This window comes from Erinaceus europaeus, chromosome 4, assembly GCF_950295315.1.
Source record: "Erinaceus europaeus chromosome 4, mEriEur2.1, whole genome shotgun sequence".
NCBI lineage: Eukaryota > Metazoa > Chordata > Mammalia > Eulipotyphla > Erinaceidae > Erinaceus > Erinaceus europaeus.
Genome location: NC_080165.1, coordinates 45,359,172 through 45,377,639, shown reverse-complemented (window position 1 = coordinate 45,377,639; position 18,468 = coordinate 45,359,172). Strand labels below are relative to the sequence as shown.

At 40.2% G+C, this 18,468-nt stretch overlaps 1 protein-coding gene and 1 pseudogene across 8 annotated transcripts in view; both read right to left on the bottom strand.

Annotated features, from left to right (window-relative positions):
* The window catches only part of KIF13A (kinesin family member 13A), a 255,765-nt gene that overhangs the window by 40,787 nt on the left and 196,510 nt on the right, over nt 1-18,468 (bottom strand). For all 8 annotated transcript variants that reach the window (XM_060189313.1, XM_060189316.1, XM_060189315.1 and 5 more), the window contains exons 18-25: nt 13,781-13,943; nt 10,832-10,972; nt 9,792-9,941; nt 7,275-7,436; nt 5,866-6,039; nt 2,899-3,050; nt 1,786-1,918; nt 1,474-1,620 (exon numbers count right to left, since the gene is read on the bottom strand). In XM_060189313.1, coding sequence (XP_060045296.1) covers nt 1,474-1,620; nt 1,786-1,918; nt 2,899-3,050; nt 5,866-6,039; nt 7,275-7,436; nt 9,792-9,941; nt 10,832-10,972; nt 13,781-13,943 — 1,222 coding nt within the window. The remainder of the gene's footprint in view (nt 1-1,473; nt 1,621-1,785; nt 1,919-2,898; nt 3,051-5,865; nt 6,040-7,274; nt 7,437-9,791; nt 9,942-10,831; nt 10,973-13,780; nt 13,944-18,468) is intronic.
* LOC132538178 (large ribosomal subunit protein eL36-like) lies at nt 3,140-5,847 on the bottom strand (annotated as a pseudogene).

The following is an 18,468-nucleotide window of genomic DNA, read 5'->3' as shown; positions in this document are numbered from 1 at the left end:
TGCATACGACGTGAAGCGCAAGGCTCTGCGCCAAGGATGACGTTCCAGCCCTCCACTCTCCACAGGCAGCGGAGTCGCTTCACAAATGGTGAGGCAGGTCTGCAGGTGTCTATCTTTCTCTCCCTCTCTGTCTTCCCCTCCTCTCTTGATTTCTCTGTCCTATCCCACAACAACAGCAATAAGGGCAACAAAAATGGGGGAAAAAATAACCTAAGAAGCTGTGCTTTCTTTAAAGACCTGAAGAGTACAACAAATGCATTTTTTAGTATTCAGAAATCTTTATTTGGATATCATGAAGTCCAAGGGACATAGAAACAAGATGAATCATCTTGGAATGGACTTTTTATGCCCAGACTCCACAGAAAAATGCTTTTCTCCAGCCACAATAGAGACTGTGCTCCCTTTCACGTATGCCAGAGAAGGAGTCAGATGAGTGAGTTTGATTTTTTTAAAATATGCCATTTCTCCCTAGTACTAAACTGGAGATTTAGTACTGAAGAGTTCTGACTGGCAGTATAAAGGTCAATCTGAGAGATTTTCACCTTTTAAAATTTCTTTTCTTTTAAAATATTTCTTTATTATTGGATAGAGTCAGAGAGATTGAGAGGGGAGGGGGAGATAGAGAGGCAGAGAGACACCTGCAGCATGGCTTCACCACTCTTGAAGCTTTCCCCCTGCAGGTGGAGACCAGGGGCTTGAACCTGGGTCCCTGCGCACTGTGATGTGAGTGCTTAACCATGTGCACTGCTGCCTGGCTGCCTAAATTTCTTTTTATTTTTTTAACTTTTTAGATTTACTTTAACCTTTAATTATTTTGTTTAATGGGACAGAGATAAATTTAGAAGGAAGAGGGAGATAGGGAGGGAGACAGAGAGACACCTGCAGACCTGCTTCACCACTTGTGAAGCTTCCCCCTGCAAGTGGGGACTGAGGTCTTGAACCCAGGTCTTTATGCACTGTAATGTGTGTATTCAACCAGGTATGCCACCACCTGGACCCTTTAAATTTCTTTTTAAATGAGAAAAGATTTGGTAAATGGAAATTTAATGGACAAAGATAACCATGAAGATAACTTTTGATTATAAAAAAAATAATTCAAAGACTTGGCTAATCATGTCAGCAGATGTAGTAATTTTACAATAACAAAAATGTATCAAACCAGACAGTAATGCCTAATATCCAATGTAATTTGGGCTAGATATAAAATAAAACCTGTCTATAGTAGAGGAATACTGTAGCATCAATATGTGACCTTATAAATAAATTTTTATTCAGTGAGACTAAGCCAATATCATATTTTAAAACTGGAAAAAGAGCAATGAATAGAAATCTGACTAGGATGGAATTCTGAAATGAGGCAAGAGGTTTTGTAATATTCCTAAATGGGTCTAGATCATGGACTGCATTTATGCTGTATTAATCAACTTTTCCTAGAAACTTTTGATAAATAAACTTTAAATCTGTTTATCTTACCTGATAACTGTCCAGCCCTCTTTGGAGCTTGGTGGACCTGGCAGTCACACAGCCCATGGATACTGACAAGATGGCTTCAACCATAAGTGGCAATGTCCCTGAATGCTGCACAGGTTTTACAGTGACTTGAACTCTCCGGGAATGACCCTGCCAAGGTAGGAGTGTAATTAGAACATGCCAAGAATGGGAATGGGGAGGAATGTGAGCAGGATACAAAGGAAGGAAAAAGAATTAGGAAACAGAGGCAAATGACAAGCAAATTTTCAGAAACTGTCTATTAGAGTGGGAAGGAAAACAAAAGAAACTTAGTACCTGTCTGAGCTGAAAGATGCCTCCTGTGTTGACATCTTTTGCCTGGTGGAGTTCCACTGCTGCATACTCCCCTAACTCATTCAGTTCTAAGATGGAGATCCACATCTCTATCCTACGTGTTACTTCATTCCACCTGTAAGAATACAGTGCGATGATTTTATCACTCAGGGGCGTTATCAGAAGCTGAAATAAGTCACCATCCACTTGAGGACTTGCTATGTGTCCTGTACTGTGCTACGTATATCCCATAGATGATTTACTTGTTTAACACTCAGAACAACTGTATGGTATACTCATTTATTTATTGAAATGTCACTCACCCAGTGAAATGTCCAATTTACAAGCAAAGAGTTTGATGAATTTTGACGAAAGTGGATTCCTATGTAACTCAACAAACTACCCCTCAAAGTTTGCTCACACCTCTTACCATTCAATTCCCACATCAGTCCATAGCAACCATATAACCTCAGAGATTAGCTTTTGCCTTTTCTAGAAGCTCATATAAATAGAATCATAAAGTATGTACTTTGATTCAGCATGTTATCTTCCCTCTCTCCCTCCTCCTTTCCCCACTTCACTGGATGATCAGAGCACTTCTCAGCTCTGGCTTATGGTGGTGTTGGGATTGAACCTGGGACCTTAGAGCTTCAAACATGAAAGTCTGTTTGCATGACCATTATGCTATCTCTCCAGCCTGTTCTTTGAGTTTTTTCAATGAATGGTAGTCCCTTTATTTTGGTCACTGCTGGGCTTCACCACTCCATGCTCATTTTCTTCTCTCTCTCTTTTTTTTTTTTTTTTCAGACACATGGAAAGACAGAGAGAAATGGAAAAATACCACGGCACTGAAGCCACCCTCACTGTTGTGGAGACCTGGCTTGAACATGGGTTCATGAACATTGGTCTGCAGGTAGCTCATCATTCTTATTTGAAGAGAGAGAAAGAGATCATTACTTGGGCACATATAATGCTGGGGATTGAACTCAGGACCTCATGCTTAAAAGTTCAATACTTTAGACACTATGCTCCCTCCTATGTCGTGTGTCTATATTCATAACAAATGCCCAAGTGCTGTCTTGACCTACTATATGAAGCTCATGGCCAAATACTAACCTGTCATGCAGTGTTCTTGTCTTAGCATGAAGAGAATCAACTTCCCAGATGGAGCTCCCATTTCCAGCACACCGGTGGCCCCATACTTCAATTGCTAGTGCTCCATCTGAAATGAATTCCAGGAATTCTTCTGTTACATTCACCACATAGTCCTGGTGAAGAAAAAAGATGGGCATTAGGTACAGAGAAATCTGAGAAACCTTTTCTCTTTCACCTGTATATAGGTTGACTTTGAAGCATATTAGTCTGATCCCAATCTTAAACTCATCTCTGCTCTTTTTATAGGAAATCATAAAGAACCCTAGCAGATTAGATCTGGAAAGGATGCTGTAACTTTATTTAGATCCTTTCTTTTATAAATTAGGACAGTGAGGGGGAGCAAACTGTCCTGCTTAATAGTCACACAGCTGAATCTATCTTCCCTTACCCTGGTCCTTTCTTTCTCTTTCTCCCCTTCCTTCCCTTCCCTCCCTCCCTCCCTCCCTCCCTTCCTTCCTTCCTTCTTTTTCTTTCGAACATGGGCTTATTCAGAGTAGGGTGTGTGTGTGGAGCCCAGGCTGCTTTTCTCATGGTGGTCAGCATATCGCTCAGCAGCTTCCGATTCCTCTTGGTGCAGATGGGGGTGCCCACCTGCTTCTTGATAAGCCTGAGTGCCTGCTTGGGAGACCTTGAGCAGCATTAGTAGGGGGTAAAGCCACACACCTCCCGGATCTTGTCCTGCAGGAACTTGGTGTGCTTACTGAGGCACCTGTGGTGGTGGCTGTGCCTTGGTTTGCTGACGTTCTTGGTGACTCTGTGGCCCTTGTTGAGGCCAATGGCCATGGGGTAGTGCAGTGTCACGGCTGCTATTCTGTCCTGGTTTATTCTTGATTCTACAGGATCACTCTGCCTTTCAGGTGACTGATACTAATCAGCATATCAAAAAAGAAACTTTTCATTGTTCCTTGCTCTAGCTTAAAATACTAATGACAGGGGGCTGGGCAGTAGCGCACTGGGTTAAGTGCACATGGCACAAAGGGCAAGGACCGCCTTAAGGATCCCGGTTGGAGCCCCCCCCATCCCCGCTCCCCACCTGCAGGGAAGTCGCTTCACAAGCAGTGAAGCAGGTCTGCAGGTGTCTACCTTTCTCTCCCCCTCTCTGTCTTCCCCATCTCTCTCCATTTCTCTCTGTTCTATCCAACAACAACATCAATAACAACAACAATGATAAACAACTAGGGCAACAAAAAGGGAAAAAATAGCCTCCAGGAGCAGTGGATTCATAGTGCAGGCACCGAGCCCTAGTGATAACCCTGGAGGCAAAAAATAAAATAAAATACTAATGACAGAATTAAGCTTTATGATAATTTTCACAATTCTGGGCTCTTTATCTCAAATGTTCCCACTCCAACTCCTCATCTAAATGCAAACAGATGAAACACTTATCTTGAGAGCACATATAAAAAAATGCAGGGAGTTGGCGGTAGCGCAGTGGGTTAAGCGCACATGGTGCAAAGAGTAAGGATCCTGGTTCGAGCCCCCACCTCCCGACTTGCAGGGGAGTTGCTTCACAAACGGTGAAGCAGGTCTGCAGGTGTCTATCTTTCTTTCCCCCTCTGTCTTCCCTTCCTCTCTCTATTTCTCTCTGTCCTATCTAACAACAATGACATCAATAATTACAACAATAAAACAACAAGGGCAACAAAAAGGAATAAATAAATATTTAAAAAATACAAACAGGTGGGGGTTAGAGTATAAAAAACAAATCTACTGAGAAGTATGGAAAATAATCCAGAAGCAAGAAGCCAGCAAAGAATCAAGCCAATCTTTCCCCCCAATTTTTTAGCATCTCAGTGGAATCTCATATGAAGACCCCTCCATGACTCTAACTTCTGGAAACAACTGTACTATATTGCTTTATTTTATTTTATTTTTGCCTCCAGGGTTATTGCTGGGGCTCAGTGCCTGCACCATAAATCCACTGCTCCTAGAGGCCATTTTTTTCCCCTTTTGTTGCCCTTGTTGTTGTAGCTTTGCTATGATTATTGTTGTTGATGTTGTTCGTTGTTGGATAGGACAGAAAGAAATGGAGAGAGGAGGGGAAGACAGAGAGGGGGAGAGAAAGATAAGACACCTGCAGACCTGCTTCACGGCCTGTGAAGTGACTCCCCAGCAGGTGAGGAGCCGGGGGCTCAAACCAGGATCCTTAGGCCAGTCCTTGTGCTCTGCACCACATGCACTTAACCTGCTGCACTACTGCTCAACCCCCAATACTGTTTTATTTTTATACTATCTACCTTTTCACTTATTTTGAGACAATCTGATTGTAGAAGAAATATGAACTTAAAGAACAATTTGCATAATTTATAGTTTTTAGAGGTGAAAAGATCCCCCAATGAACTAAGGGGCTCTAAGAATAGCATTTAATAAACCAGTTATTAGCTACAATACCATTAAAATTCAGATTTAATTCACCAACAAATATGTTGGAGCTGGGTGGTGGCACACCTGGTTGAGCGCACATGCTATAATATGCAAGGACCCAGGTTTGAGTCCCCGGTCCTCACCTATAGGGGGAAAACTTTGCAAGTGGTGAATGGTGTTCCAGATGTCTCTCTGTCTCTTTCCCTCTCTATCTCTCCCCTTCTCTCTATTTCTGGTGACCTCTATCAAATAAATAATTAAAAAAAAAAAACCTAAACACAAAACAAAAAACCCAAACATGTCATAATTATAAAATACCATTTAAATTATTTTGATTTTACATGAGACAGAGAGAAGCCAGATCATTATTTTGGTGCATGTGGTACCGGAGATCAAACTGGGGGCCTCTGGCATGCAAGTTCTGTACTCTATTAGTTGAGGTTATTTCCCTCAGAACAGCTATAAAACAGTATTATGGGGGAAAACTTCCACGTTACAGGTAGAGTTCTGAACTGAGCCAGGGTTGGTTGCCTCCCAAGAGCTCATTTTGGAACAATACTGTACCTTACAGTGAGAGAAGGTCACTGTGTACTGCGCATCTTTGGACTGTGGGGAAGGCACTTCTGGGTCCACCACTGGAGCAGCCACTGTAGATTCACACTGATCCCAGAATGTGTATTGACAGAAGACAAAATTTGAGAGGCTTAAGGGCAGCCCAGTTGCCTCCTTAATTTTCACCTGGAGAGATGAAAAGTACAGACATAATTCTTCTATTAAATGACACCAAACTTAAGATTAAGCAATGGAACAAACAAGTCATCTGTTGAATATCTGGAAACACTTGAGACTAGTTTACTAAGGGTATTAATCCATAATGAATACTGTAGCATAGCTCTGTAACCCTAATCAAAAATATGGCAATAAATTTGCAAAATGCACACCTCCCTCTAAAATGTTCTGAATGACTAAGGAAGCATCTGATATAGGGCTGAGCTTTATTTTAGCAGCACATTTCACTAAGCAACATACCTCTGCATATGACAAATACATGATGATTTTTATTTTAAATTTCATGCAACTATTATCAGAAAGTGTGCTGTATTTCTGAGAAAAGTAGTTTGTCACTGTATTTCTATTAGAATATTTTATCTTTTGCTATGCTCCATGAAAAACTTCTAAAATATTTTATAAAAATAAATTTATTTTTTATTTATTTATTTATTTTGCCTCTAGGGTTATTGCTCGGGCTCAGTGCTTGCACCATGAATCCACTGCTCCTAGAGGCCATTTTTCCCCCTTTTGTTGCCCCTGTTGTTGTAGCTTTGTTGTGGTTATTATGTTATTGTTGATATCGCTTGTTATTGGATAAGACAAAGAGAAATGGAGAGAGGAGGGGAAGACAGAGAGTGGGAGAGAAAGACAGATACCTGCAGACCTGCTTCACTGCTTGTGAAGTGGCTCCCCGGCAAGTGGTAGCCAGGGGCTCGAGCCGGTCCTTGTGCTTTGTGCCACATGCGCTTAACCCACTGCAGTACCGACTGACCCCCAAATTTATTTTATTTTTAAAATGATTTACTGATAAGGGCCAGGTGGTGGTGCATCTGGTTGAGCGCACATGTTACAATGGGCAAAGACCCAGGTTCAAGCACCCTAGTCCCCACTGCAAGGGGGGAAAGCTTCATGAATGGTGAAGCAGGTTTGCAGGTGTCTCTCTGTCTGTCTCCCTTTCTATCTCCCCCCTTTCACTCAATTTCTGGCTGTCTCTATCCAATAAATAAATAAAGACAATGAAAAAAAAAGATTTACTGACAAATGAGAGAGATGTATCTCATCAATCTAGCACATACAATTCTGGGGCTTGAACTTGGGACCGTTTGCCCATGGGTTCAAGTCTTCATCGACTGTGGCACCTTCTGGATCACAGGAAATTTGAAAGTTCAGTTGTCTGAGTCTCCCTAGAACTATGCTCTCACCCGGCATGTCAGTTTTTTAACTCGGTGAATGACTTCCCCACTGCTGTCTACAACTTCCAGACTCCCACTTTCACTGGAGTTCTCAGAGGAGTCATCCTCCACGACGCGTTCTGGGACAGTTCCTGTAACTCGCATCACTTCCACATGGAGACGCCCTGCAACCTAGGTCAAAGACACAGAAACCTTGGAGTTAAAAGGGATCACGTGAACAATATGGCCTGCTCCTGAAGAGCAACCCCAAAGCCACTGCATCAGCATCTCCAGTTCTGGGAAACTCAGTGCTTCCTGAACCAGACTTTTCCTTCATCTGTGTCTATAATCATCTTGCCTCATTTTGAGACAACTTTCTCTCTCTGAAACTGGCATCTGAAGTCACTTCTCTTCTTATCTTTCTCCTATGTGGCAACTCATAAGCAGGTAGTAAGCAGTTATTGTACTTTACCTAAAGTCTGCTATTTTCATAAAGAAACAGGTTCTATTTAGAGAAGTTAAAAAAAAAACCTGAATAATAGCAGTGCAGACTAGCTGCTAGAATAGAAATGTGAATAGACTGTTAAGGGATTTATATTATTTATTTACCCAACAACCCAATATCTGGCTCTGTATCAAGAACTTGACTAAATACTGCACTTACAATGGTAAATTAAACAGATGTGGTCAGGATCAGTGAGGCAGCTCACATGTGTAGTATGTGCTGCTTTGGCATAGTGCACAACACAGGTTAAGAACCCAGCCTCTTTCTCTCTGAAGGAAGCTTCCTTCGATGCTATGGTCTCTTTCATACTCTCTCTCTCACAAATAAAAACAAGAAATAAAACAATTTAAAAAATCAGGTATAGCCACTTTGCTATTGGGACTTCTATTCTTTGTCCTCTTTTTTCTTTTTTTGCCTCCAGGGTTATTGCTGGGGCTCAGTGCCTGCACCATGAATCCATTACTCCTGGAGGCCATTTTTTCCCCCTTTTGCTGCCCTTGTTGTTGTAGCTTTGTTGTGGTTATTATTGATGTCGTTCGTTGTTGGATAGGACAGAGAGAAATGGAGAGAGGAGGGGAAGACAGAGAGGGGGTGAGAAAGATAGACACCTGCAGACCTGCTTCACGGCCTGTGAAGCGACTCCCCTGCAGGTGGGGAGCTGGGGGCTCCAACCGGGGTCCTTACACCGATCCTTGAGCTTTGTGCTACATGTGCTTAACCGGCTGCACTACCACCCCGACCCCTGGGACTTCTATTCTTCTTTGCCACAGGAGTTATACCCATGTTTCAACATGGGAAAGAGCAACTCTAGTCCACTAGTTTTCTGGAGCACCACATTCAGATGTAGGACATGAGAGTTGTTTATATAAATAAAACTATGAGCATTTATTGAAAAAGTAGGGTCTATTCTCCTGGTTCACTTTTTCTTTCCTTTTTCCTTTTCCACTTCTGTCTCTCTTTCTTTCTTTCTTTCTCTCTCTCTCTCTCTCTCTCTCTCTCTCTCTCTTTCTTTCTTTCTTTCTTCTTTTTTAAAGACATTTACTATGAGAAAGAGAAAGGTAGAGGGAGAGAGAGAGAACTAGAGCATCATTCTGGCACATGCGATACTGGGGACCAGAGCTCATGTTTTGAACATCCAGTGCTTTCATCTTCTGTGACAGCTCCCAGGTCACTGTCCTATTTCGCTTTGGTTAGGATGGCATCTTATCCTCAGTGTGTTTCTAAGAATCACACACACAAAAATGCAGTACTGTAAATGTGAAAGTTACTGGAGGATAGGCTAGAAAATAAAGTGCCAACTAGATAAAGAGATTCAACTGATGAGATGGATAAAATAACAAAGTTTGAACTTGAACATTTGATGAAATATTCCAGAACTATATGAGGCCAATAATATCAAAGTAATTGAATTCTGAATTTAAAAATGGGATGCTTAGTCTTTGAATATTTAGATTCTAAAATAACCCTCCTAAGCTCTACCTTATAAAATCTACTTGGGGCGAGGGAGGATATAGAATGCATCACAAAGGAGACTAAAGAGAAATGAAATATAGGTTGTAGAGTTGAATCTGGTTCCCAAAAGATTTTGAATTTGATAAAAAACAAAGAAAAAAACTTGTAAACCACATTTATAAGATATAATAGTAATCTTTAAAAAACCATGATTCAGTTTTATAGTTTCTGTTGGTATTAGCAGATAAAGAGGATGTGTTTGTTTTTTTCTTTTTCATAAATCTGCTGCTCCCTGTGGTTACTTTTTCTTCTCTTTTAAATTTAATTTTATTCTTTATTATCTGATAGGTAAGAGAGAAATTGAGAGTAGAGAGGGAGACAGAGAGGGAGAGAGGCACTTGCAGCTCTTTAACCCGAGTACTTGCGCACTGTAATGCTTGCACTTAACAGGGTATGCCACCTCCTGGTCCCTCAGGATACAGATTTTGACTGTTCAACCTAGTTTCTTGAGCTATTTCAAGAATGTAGATCAAACTAAAAAAACAAAACAGGCCTCAGTTGGTTTTTTGTCAAGGTCGACTTGTCCTTACCTCCCCCTGCTGGCTGATGATAGGGACTGCATACTGAAGTTTCACATCACAAAAGAGGCACTCCAAGAACACATTCGCCACGCCAATTAGATTGTGATTCTCTTGAGCTTCATAGAAAGGGTCACCTTTCTTCCCATAGAGCCTCTTTGCCTGATTGGTTAAGAAGCAGGCAGATTAAACCAAAACATCAATTGAAAAATGTTATTTAAAATTAACATTACAATATATGTTTTATCCAAATAGACTAAAAAGAAAGCTAGAATTATGTTACATCAATAAAGCAAAATCAGCAGATAAAGTGGCTTCATAGTTGGGGGACTAAGTGTGGAAAGACCTTTAGTTACTATCACATACCACCTGCAGTTGCTTTCATTTCATTCTCTCATTTGCCTCATTTCCTCAACTGAGTCTTCACTTTCACTAAGTTCCAAAAAAAAAAAAAAAATTATGCTTTCTAAAGATTTTTCTCAGCGCACAGCTGGCAAAGCGTGAACATGTGCTAATGGATACTAAACCCATGCTTTCAAGCTGATTTTTCACAACACTTATAAAACAGTCTAAACTTATTTTGCTCCATACCATTTCACATTTCACATGAAATGTAGTAAAAATGCAGCCAGTAAGAAAATGCTATGCTCCCTTCATTTAATACAAATTTGTGTAGGGATCATGTGTTATGAGGGAGTAAATTTACTAAGACTTTCAGGATCACTCTTACTTTATTTTTATAATATCGTTGTTCAGAAATGTAAATATTCACTGACATATTCATATGATTATAAAGCTTTTACATTATGCCTTTCATTCATTTATTTTTTAAAAATATTATTGGCTTTTAACATGACCAAAATATATACATTATCCCCCACCCCCCCCTTTTTTTTTTTTTTTTTAAATACCAGAGCACTGATACTCAGCTCTGGTTTTAAGGTATTTCTGGAAACTAAGCCTGGGACCTCAGAGCCTCAGGCACAAAAGCCTTTTTGTATAATCACCACTATGCATCTCCCTTTGGCCCCAAATCTTTTTATTTATTTTACCTCAGGGATTTTTTCCTTCCATTCTTGATAAAGATCTCTCATGTCAATTAACTTATTCTCCAGCTTTTCAATAGTCCAAACTTGGGTGTTCTTTCCTTTCCTTCTCACCTGAATTGCTGGTTCACTTACTATTGCTCCTCTCTGTATAAAGAAGAAAAAAAAACCTTGTCATAACTTTTTGGATTGTTATAAATATACACACACAAGCACATACATGAAAGCATATTGCATATATAAAGAATAATGGAAATGAATGGATACCTTTAATATAGATATTCAAGAACTCCCAAATTAAAAGATGTGAAGTTGGAGGCCACACAGTGGCATACTTGGTTAAGCACTAACATTACAGTGCACAAAGACCTGGCTCAAGCCCCTGGTCCCCAGCTGCAAGGGGAAAGCTTAACAAGTGGTGAAGCAGGGCTGCAGGTATCTTTTTCTCTTTCTCTATCAACCTCTCCCCTCTCAATTTCTGTCTCTAGCCAATAACAAATTATATATATATATATATATATATATATATATAAAGATATGAACTTGTGGGAGTCGGGCGGCAGCGCAGAGGATTAAGCGCATGTGACGCGAAGCACAAGGACTGGCGTGAGGATCCCGGTTCAAGCCCCTGGCTCCCCACCTGCAGGGGAGTCGCTTCACAGGCGGTGAAGCAGGTCTGCACGTGTCTATCTTTCTCTTCCCCTCTCTGTCTTCCCCTCCTCTCTCCATCCTATCCAATAACTACAACAATAATAACTACAGCACTAAAACAACAAGGGCAACAAAAGGGAAAATAAATAAATAAATATTAAAAAAAAAAAAAAAAGATGTGAACTTGTAAAAAAAAAAAAAGTGACCAAATTGTCTCTAAGACTTCAAAAGGGCTATGGAAGTTAATATTGGGGGAGGGGTGTTACTAACTTTTGGTTAACTTTGGTGGTGCAAAACTATACTGCTGTAATTGTATAATCTAAGATTTACAAGGTTTGAATGTTACACTTATTATGAAGAAAAATCACTAGGGAAAATTAGGAAACAACAACAAAGAAAACACATTACATATACGAAAGAAGATGAAGTCCTACCATGTACAGAATATTCTGCTTTACTTTCCATCTTTGATGTGTTTCCATAATTTTCCACAATCAGAAGTCAAACAAAAATAACTTTTCCATAATCCTCTATCCATAGTTTTTATATTATGATTATTTTCTTTTGAATGACTATTAGTAGTTTTCATAAACATAATTTTTTAGTAATAGCATACCAAACCATTATATGAACATATCATTCATCTGATCAATTATTCCACTGCTCAACATAGTGGTTATTTCATATTTTTGCTATTATGAAGGCCATTATCATAATATCCTTGTATTTTAAAAAAAAGCATATAAATTTTCATGTAAATACAGACTTAAAATAATTTTTTAAAGATTTATTTATTTTCCCTTTTTGTTGTCCGTTTTTTTTATTGTTGTAGTTATTATTGTTGTTGTTATTGATGTCGTCATTGTTGGATAGGACAGAGAGAAATAGAGAGAGGAGGGGAAGACAGAGAGGAGAGAGAAAGACCTGCTTCATTGCCTGTGAAGCAACTCCCTTGCAGGTGGGGAGCCGGGGGGCTCGAACCAGGATCCTTGAGCTTGGCACCACGTGCACTTAACCCACTGGGCTACTGCCTGACTGCCAGAATAAATTTCTTCAAGGAAGACCATGTAGCTGAAAGACTAAAACCCAATGAAGCATTTCCTGATTCATTTATAGCTTGCTTGCTGGAGGGGAAAATAAATAGGAGAAAAGTGATTTTTTTTCAAATATTTTCCTTATAGGAAAAAATCTTTAAGCTGAAATAATGGGAAACCTCCAATGATGCAAAATGTCCTTTAGTGTAAAGATATCCACCAAACAAGTTTTGCTTTCTTATAGAATTCAATCTTAAGATGGTTCTATAAGAAAAAAAAATACTCATAGGATCGGGCACATCAGGTAGACTGTACATGTTACAGTGTGTAAGGACCTGATTCAAGCCTGCTATTCTCTACTTGCAGAGGGAACACTTCACAAATGGTAGAGCAGGTGTTTCTCTTTATCTCTCTTTTTCATCTTTCCCTTCCATCTCAATTTTTCTGTCTCTACCCAAAATAAATAAATAAAAAGGGGGTCGGGCAGTAGCACAGCATGTTAAGTGCACATGGCGCGAAGCGCAAAGATTGGCTCAAGGATCTTGGTTCGAGCCCCTGGCTCCCCATCTGCAGGAGGGTTGCTTCACAGTGATGAAGCAGGTCTGCAGGTGTCTATCTTTCTCTCCCCTCCTCTCTTGACTTCTCTCTGTCCTATCCAACAACGACAACAACAACAACAATAATAACAATAATGATAAACAGCCAGGGCAACAAAAGGGGAAAAAATAGCCTCCAGGAGCAGTGGATTCATAGTGCAGACACCAAGCCACAGCAATAACCCTGGAGGCAAAAATAAATAAATAAGTAAATAATAGAAAACAATAAAAAAGAACAACTACACATATCACTTGTCTCAGAAGGTTGTGCTTATATGCAAGAGAAAAACAAGCAAGATCATTTATACTATAGTTCTTATCAAGACCTTTTCAAAAATCATTTTCAGGAAATTAAGTGTATATTCCATTTCACATATTACACACTATTTACCATTTTATATGTTCCTTTCTCCTCCCTTCCTCCCCCTCCCCCTTTTTTTGTGGTGCTAGAGTCCTGTACATGATCCCATGCATATATATAAAAAGAGAGAGAGAGAGAAATACTTCACATTCATGGAGATCCCCCTAGTGTCATCATCCTTGGTGCTTTCATGCGGTACCATGACTTGAACCTGGGTCCTCATGCATGGTAAAGTATGTACTCTACCAGGTGAGTTATCTCCCAGCCCTTTGCTTTTTTTTTTTTTTTTCTTTCCCTTTAAGAACATTCTTACCTTTCTATTGGCACTGAGGTTTGTAGCAGGGATCTGAAGAGTCACCTGGTAGTCAGTAAGTTTGCTCATTTCCTCAGCTAAAAAATTTGCCTCCCTTACCAAGGTATTGGCTTTGACTAGCTGCTCACGTAATTTTGCCAGACTTTGACGGAAGAGTTCATCCCTGTTGTGTGGTAGAAAAGGAGCTGATGAATAAGGGCAAGAGACTGGCATACTTTAACTATGACTCTTTAGTCACTATTAGGCCACCCCATCAGCTAGGACCCTAGTTGGGGAGTCCTGAGATTCTCAAACAGACATGAGGGGCCTAGACCTCAAACAGATCCCTCTCTCCATTGTTACCAGTCATTTCTATCAGGAACAACACAATAGACCCCTTTGTGGGTCCCCATAGGACCTTGCCCCCAACGTGGATCAACAACAGTAGAGAATGTTCCATCCTCTGAAGGGAGGCTGGACAGCATACTCTATGCTACACATGAGGAAGATGGGTTCTGATATTGAGGCAGCTTAGAATGTTCCTACTCATAACCACAGAATGTGAGCTCAGATCTAGAGGGATGCTGAGGTCACATAGGCTCCTAAGCTGAATATGGGCCCCAGATCACATCAAATCAATGGGCTTTACAATCAACAATATTTATACACCTTTCCCATATTTGGGAGCTACTCTCTTCCCTGATCCATCTTTCTGGCCCTTCTGCCAGCCATGACATCATCTCTCCAGACAATAACTTGTTGGATCTACCTGCGTATCGTATTTCAGGCTTAGGCAAAAACAAACATATAAACAAACAAAACACTAGTATAGCCACAGGCCCTTTGGAATATAACTAAAATATGCCTACTAGCTATCTACAAAACAGAGACCCCCTCCCCCAACTCTTCATCTGCACTATTCCAGCCTTAAGGTCCATGATTGGTCAACAATTTTTTTTGGCTTTGTATGTTAACTCTCTTTCAGGCACCAGGTTCCAGATGCTAGCATGATGCCAATCAGACTTCTTTGGACAGACAACCCCATCAATGTGTCCTGGAGCTCTGCTTCCCCAGAGCCCCACCCTGCTAGGGAAACAGAGAGACAGGCTGGGAGTATGAATTGACCAGTCAACACCCATGCTCAGCGGGGAAGCAATTACAGAATTCAGACCTTCCACCTTCTGCATCCCACAATAACCTTGGGTCCATACTCCCAGAGGGTTAAAGAATAGGAAAGCTATCAGGGGAGGGGATGGGATATGGAGATCTGGTGGTGGGAATTGTGTGGAGTTGTACCCCTCTTATCCTATGGTTTTATCAATGTTTCCTTTTTATAAATAAAAAATAAAAAAAAAGAAACTGAAATAACAACAACAAAAAAAAAGGAGCTAAGAAAATCCAAAAGAACAGAACACTGCAAACCTATTATTAAGTGAGTCATATTATTAGAAAGTGACAGAAAACTTCTAGGCACTATTTCTTCTTCTTTTTTTAAAATATGCTTTTCTTTTTTAAAACTTTTAAAAATTCTATTCCAGTGAAAGAGATACAGACCAGTGCAATGCTCAGCTCTGGTTTATGGTGGTGATGGGGACTGAACCTGAGAAGAGCCTCATTATGCTATCTCCTCAGACCACAGGCACTACTTCTTAACCTAATTTGTTAAATCATCTCTTGTCCTTCCTGATCAGAGTTCTTTAAACTGTCTGTTGGTGGGAATCGGGTGGTAGCGCAGCGGGCTAAATTAAGTGCACACGGCGCAAAGCCCAGGGGCCTGCGTAAGGAACCCGGTTTGAGCCCCCAGCTCCCCACCTGCAGGGGAGTCGCTTCACAAGTGGTGAAGCAGGTCTGCAGGTATCTTTCTCTCCCCCTCTCTGTCTTCCCCTCCTCTCTCCACTTCTCTCTGTCCTACCCAACAATGACGACATCAATAACAATAATAACTATAACAAGGGCAACAAAAAGGGAAGAAATAAATATCAAAAATAAAAATAAATAAATAAGCTGTCTGTTGGTAATCACTGATGTGGAGCAAATATATGGAGTGGTACAACTAAAAATGACACACCACACACACACACACACACACACACACACACACACACACACACATACACACAAACAGAAAACACTGGAAACAACTAGATAGTGGTTATGTAAAACAGACAAAACATCCCCCAAACAATAAACAAATCTTTTAAGAAAAGGACCCAGATAAGACTTTGGGGCACATTATGGGTAGGGAGGCAAGTGTGGCAGGTCAAAGAGATTTGGAGTTAGTAATTTACCTAGTATTTTCAGTTGGTAAAAGACAAGGGAGTCATTTGTGAATTCCACCCAACAGAACTTCCTGATAAAGACTTCTCTGACAGTGTGACTAGGTAAAACTTGTAACTTCCTAGTTCTACATCTTTTGAATTTGCTGCACATCTTAGCAGCATGTGTCATAGTTATAATTTACTTTCATAATTATTTGATGAATGCTTATTTCTTATATGAAGTTGTAAGTGTCCCAAAGGCAAGTACCCTGGTATGTTTTTTTTTTGTTTTGTTTTGCTTGTTGTTATACCTGATTGTTGTTGTACCTAACTGTACACTGGCCACTCACTGTAGGATATTAAAAATGTACCCACTGACTTGAAAGACAGAATACTTCTGGATTCCACATTTGACTCTGGGTTCAAAGTAAACCAGTCTAGCAGACTGCTCTCTGCATAGTTTCTTTTCCTTCTTATATTGTTACACCTCCTCATCTTTACATGATAAACCCAGAACACCTAAATATTTAACTCTTTTCTCATCATCTCCTAAGTGGACCTAGAAGTGGCTCATGTGGTGGTTCAACGGGGAGATTCTATACTTTGCATGTAGGAACCCTGGGTTTAATCTCCAGTCCCACACATAATGGAATGGTGCTTGAGTCATTTTCTCATCCTTATAAAATAAAAATAAACCTCTTTTCTTCCTTCATTCCTTCCTCCCTCCCTCCTTCCCTTTCTCTCTCTCTCTATATATATATATCTCTCTCTTTCTTCCTTTCTGTCATTGCTGGGGCTTCACTGCTCTGGGCTGACGTTACAAGTTGAAAGAGAGGAAGTGAAGGAAACAGGAAAAAAGGAGTGAGAAAGACCATGATGTTGAAGCTTGCCCCAGTACTATAGAATATGGAGTTTTCCTACTAAAGTCATGGGCCCCTTGGAATATACCTAAAACAGACTTACTAGCTTCTTCCCATATGAAGATCCTTAGTTCCATCTTCTCTTCTTACCTTTAGGTTCTTGATTATTAAACAATTTGTCCTGCTCTATATCTTACCATTTTTTAGCCATCAAGTTGCAGATACTACCATGACTCCACTCTAACCTCTCCGGACAGATGATCTCACCAATGTGTTCTAGAACCTCACCTCCCCAGAGTCCTACCCCACTAGGAAAAGATAGAAACAGGCTGGGGGTATGGACTGACCTGTCAATGTTCAGCAGAGAAGTAATTATAGAAGCCAGACCTCCCACCTTCTGCACCCCATAAAAATCTATGGTCTATACTCACAGAAGGATAAAGAATAGGGAACCTTCCAGTGGAGGGGGTGGGATCTGGAACTCTGGTGATGGGAATTATATGGAACTGTATCCCTCTTATTCTACAATCTTGCTAATCACCACCAATAACAATAACAACAACAACAACAACAACACAGGGTTTTCAAACGAGTTGTACACACAGCAAAGCTAGCACACCCCTGGGTTGAGTTATCACACTGACTTAAAATAAATGAAACTCTTATAAAATTTGTGCTCCTTATGCCCTTTAAATAGTCTTGCAGCATCCAGGCTCTATTCTCCACCACAGAGAGTACTGTTGTCTTTGTCAAGCTACTTCTAAGCACAAAATCTCTTATCACAGGAAGCTGATTCAATTCAATCTCTTATCACAGGAAGCTGATTCAATATTTGGTCCGTATGTGTGAAGTCACTGGGTTCAATCCTCAACCCACATATGATCAAATGGAGTGCTCTGATCTCTATCATTCAATGAATGAAAGATTAAATGAACAATTAGTAAACAAACACCTCTTCTTTCACAAGATAAGCCCCACATTTGTAGGTCTCCATTGTGTCCTAACCTATAGCTGTGGATATAATTCTCCCTCCTCTATAAATCATCCAGACTAAATAAAATAATTCTCTTGTAATTCTCCAAACACATCTTAGTCTAGTTTCACATCTGTTTATGCAAACCCACTTATCCACAATGTGCTCCCACTTTCTTTCTGTCTTTCCAAACTTCATCTACATACCCTCTGCATAACCCTTCCCTCTCAATTTCTCTGTCTTCAAACTTCAAATGCACCTTAAGTTGGAAAAAAAAGAAAAAAATCCTCCCGCTTTAAATCTGCAAATCCCTACAGAAAGTTTGCTTTACTGGGATGTCATCTTCTACTTACTTGCCACTACAGAGTTGCTCATCACTGAAGTAACTTTACACAATCATAACTAACTAAGGACGAAACTACATGGCAACTTGGGGCTAGTTACTGGGGTTGCTTTAGTGAAAGAAATGAATTCCTTGTCTCCTAGAACTTACTATCCAGTGGAGGAGCAAGTAACTATGAACAACTAATATGAACAAGTAACTATAACTGTAACATTACTGCTGAATGAAGCTATTTTTAAGTTACTATTTCGAATCAGTTTTTCATATATGTTTTA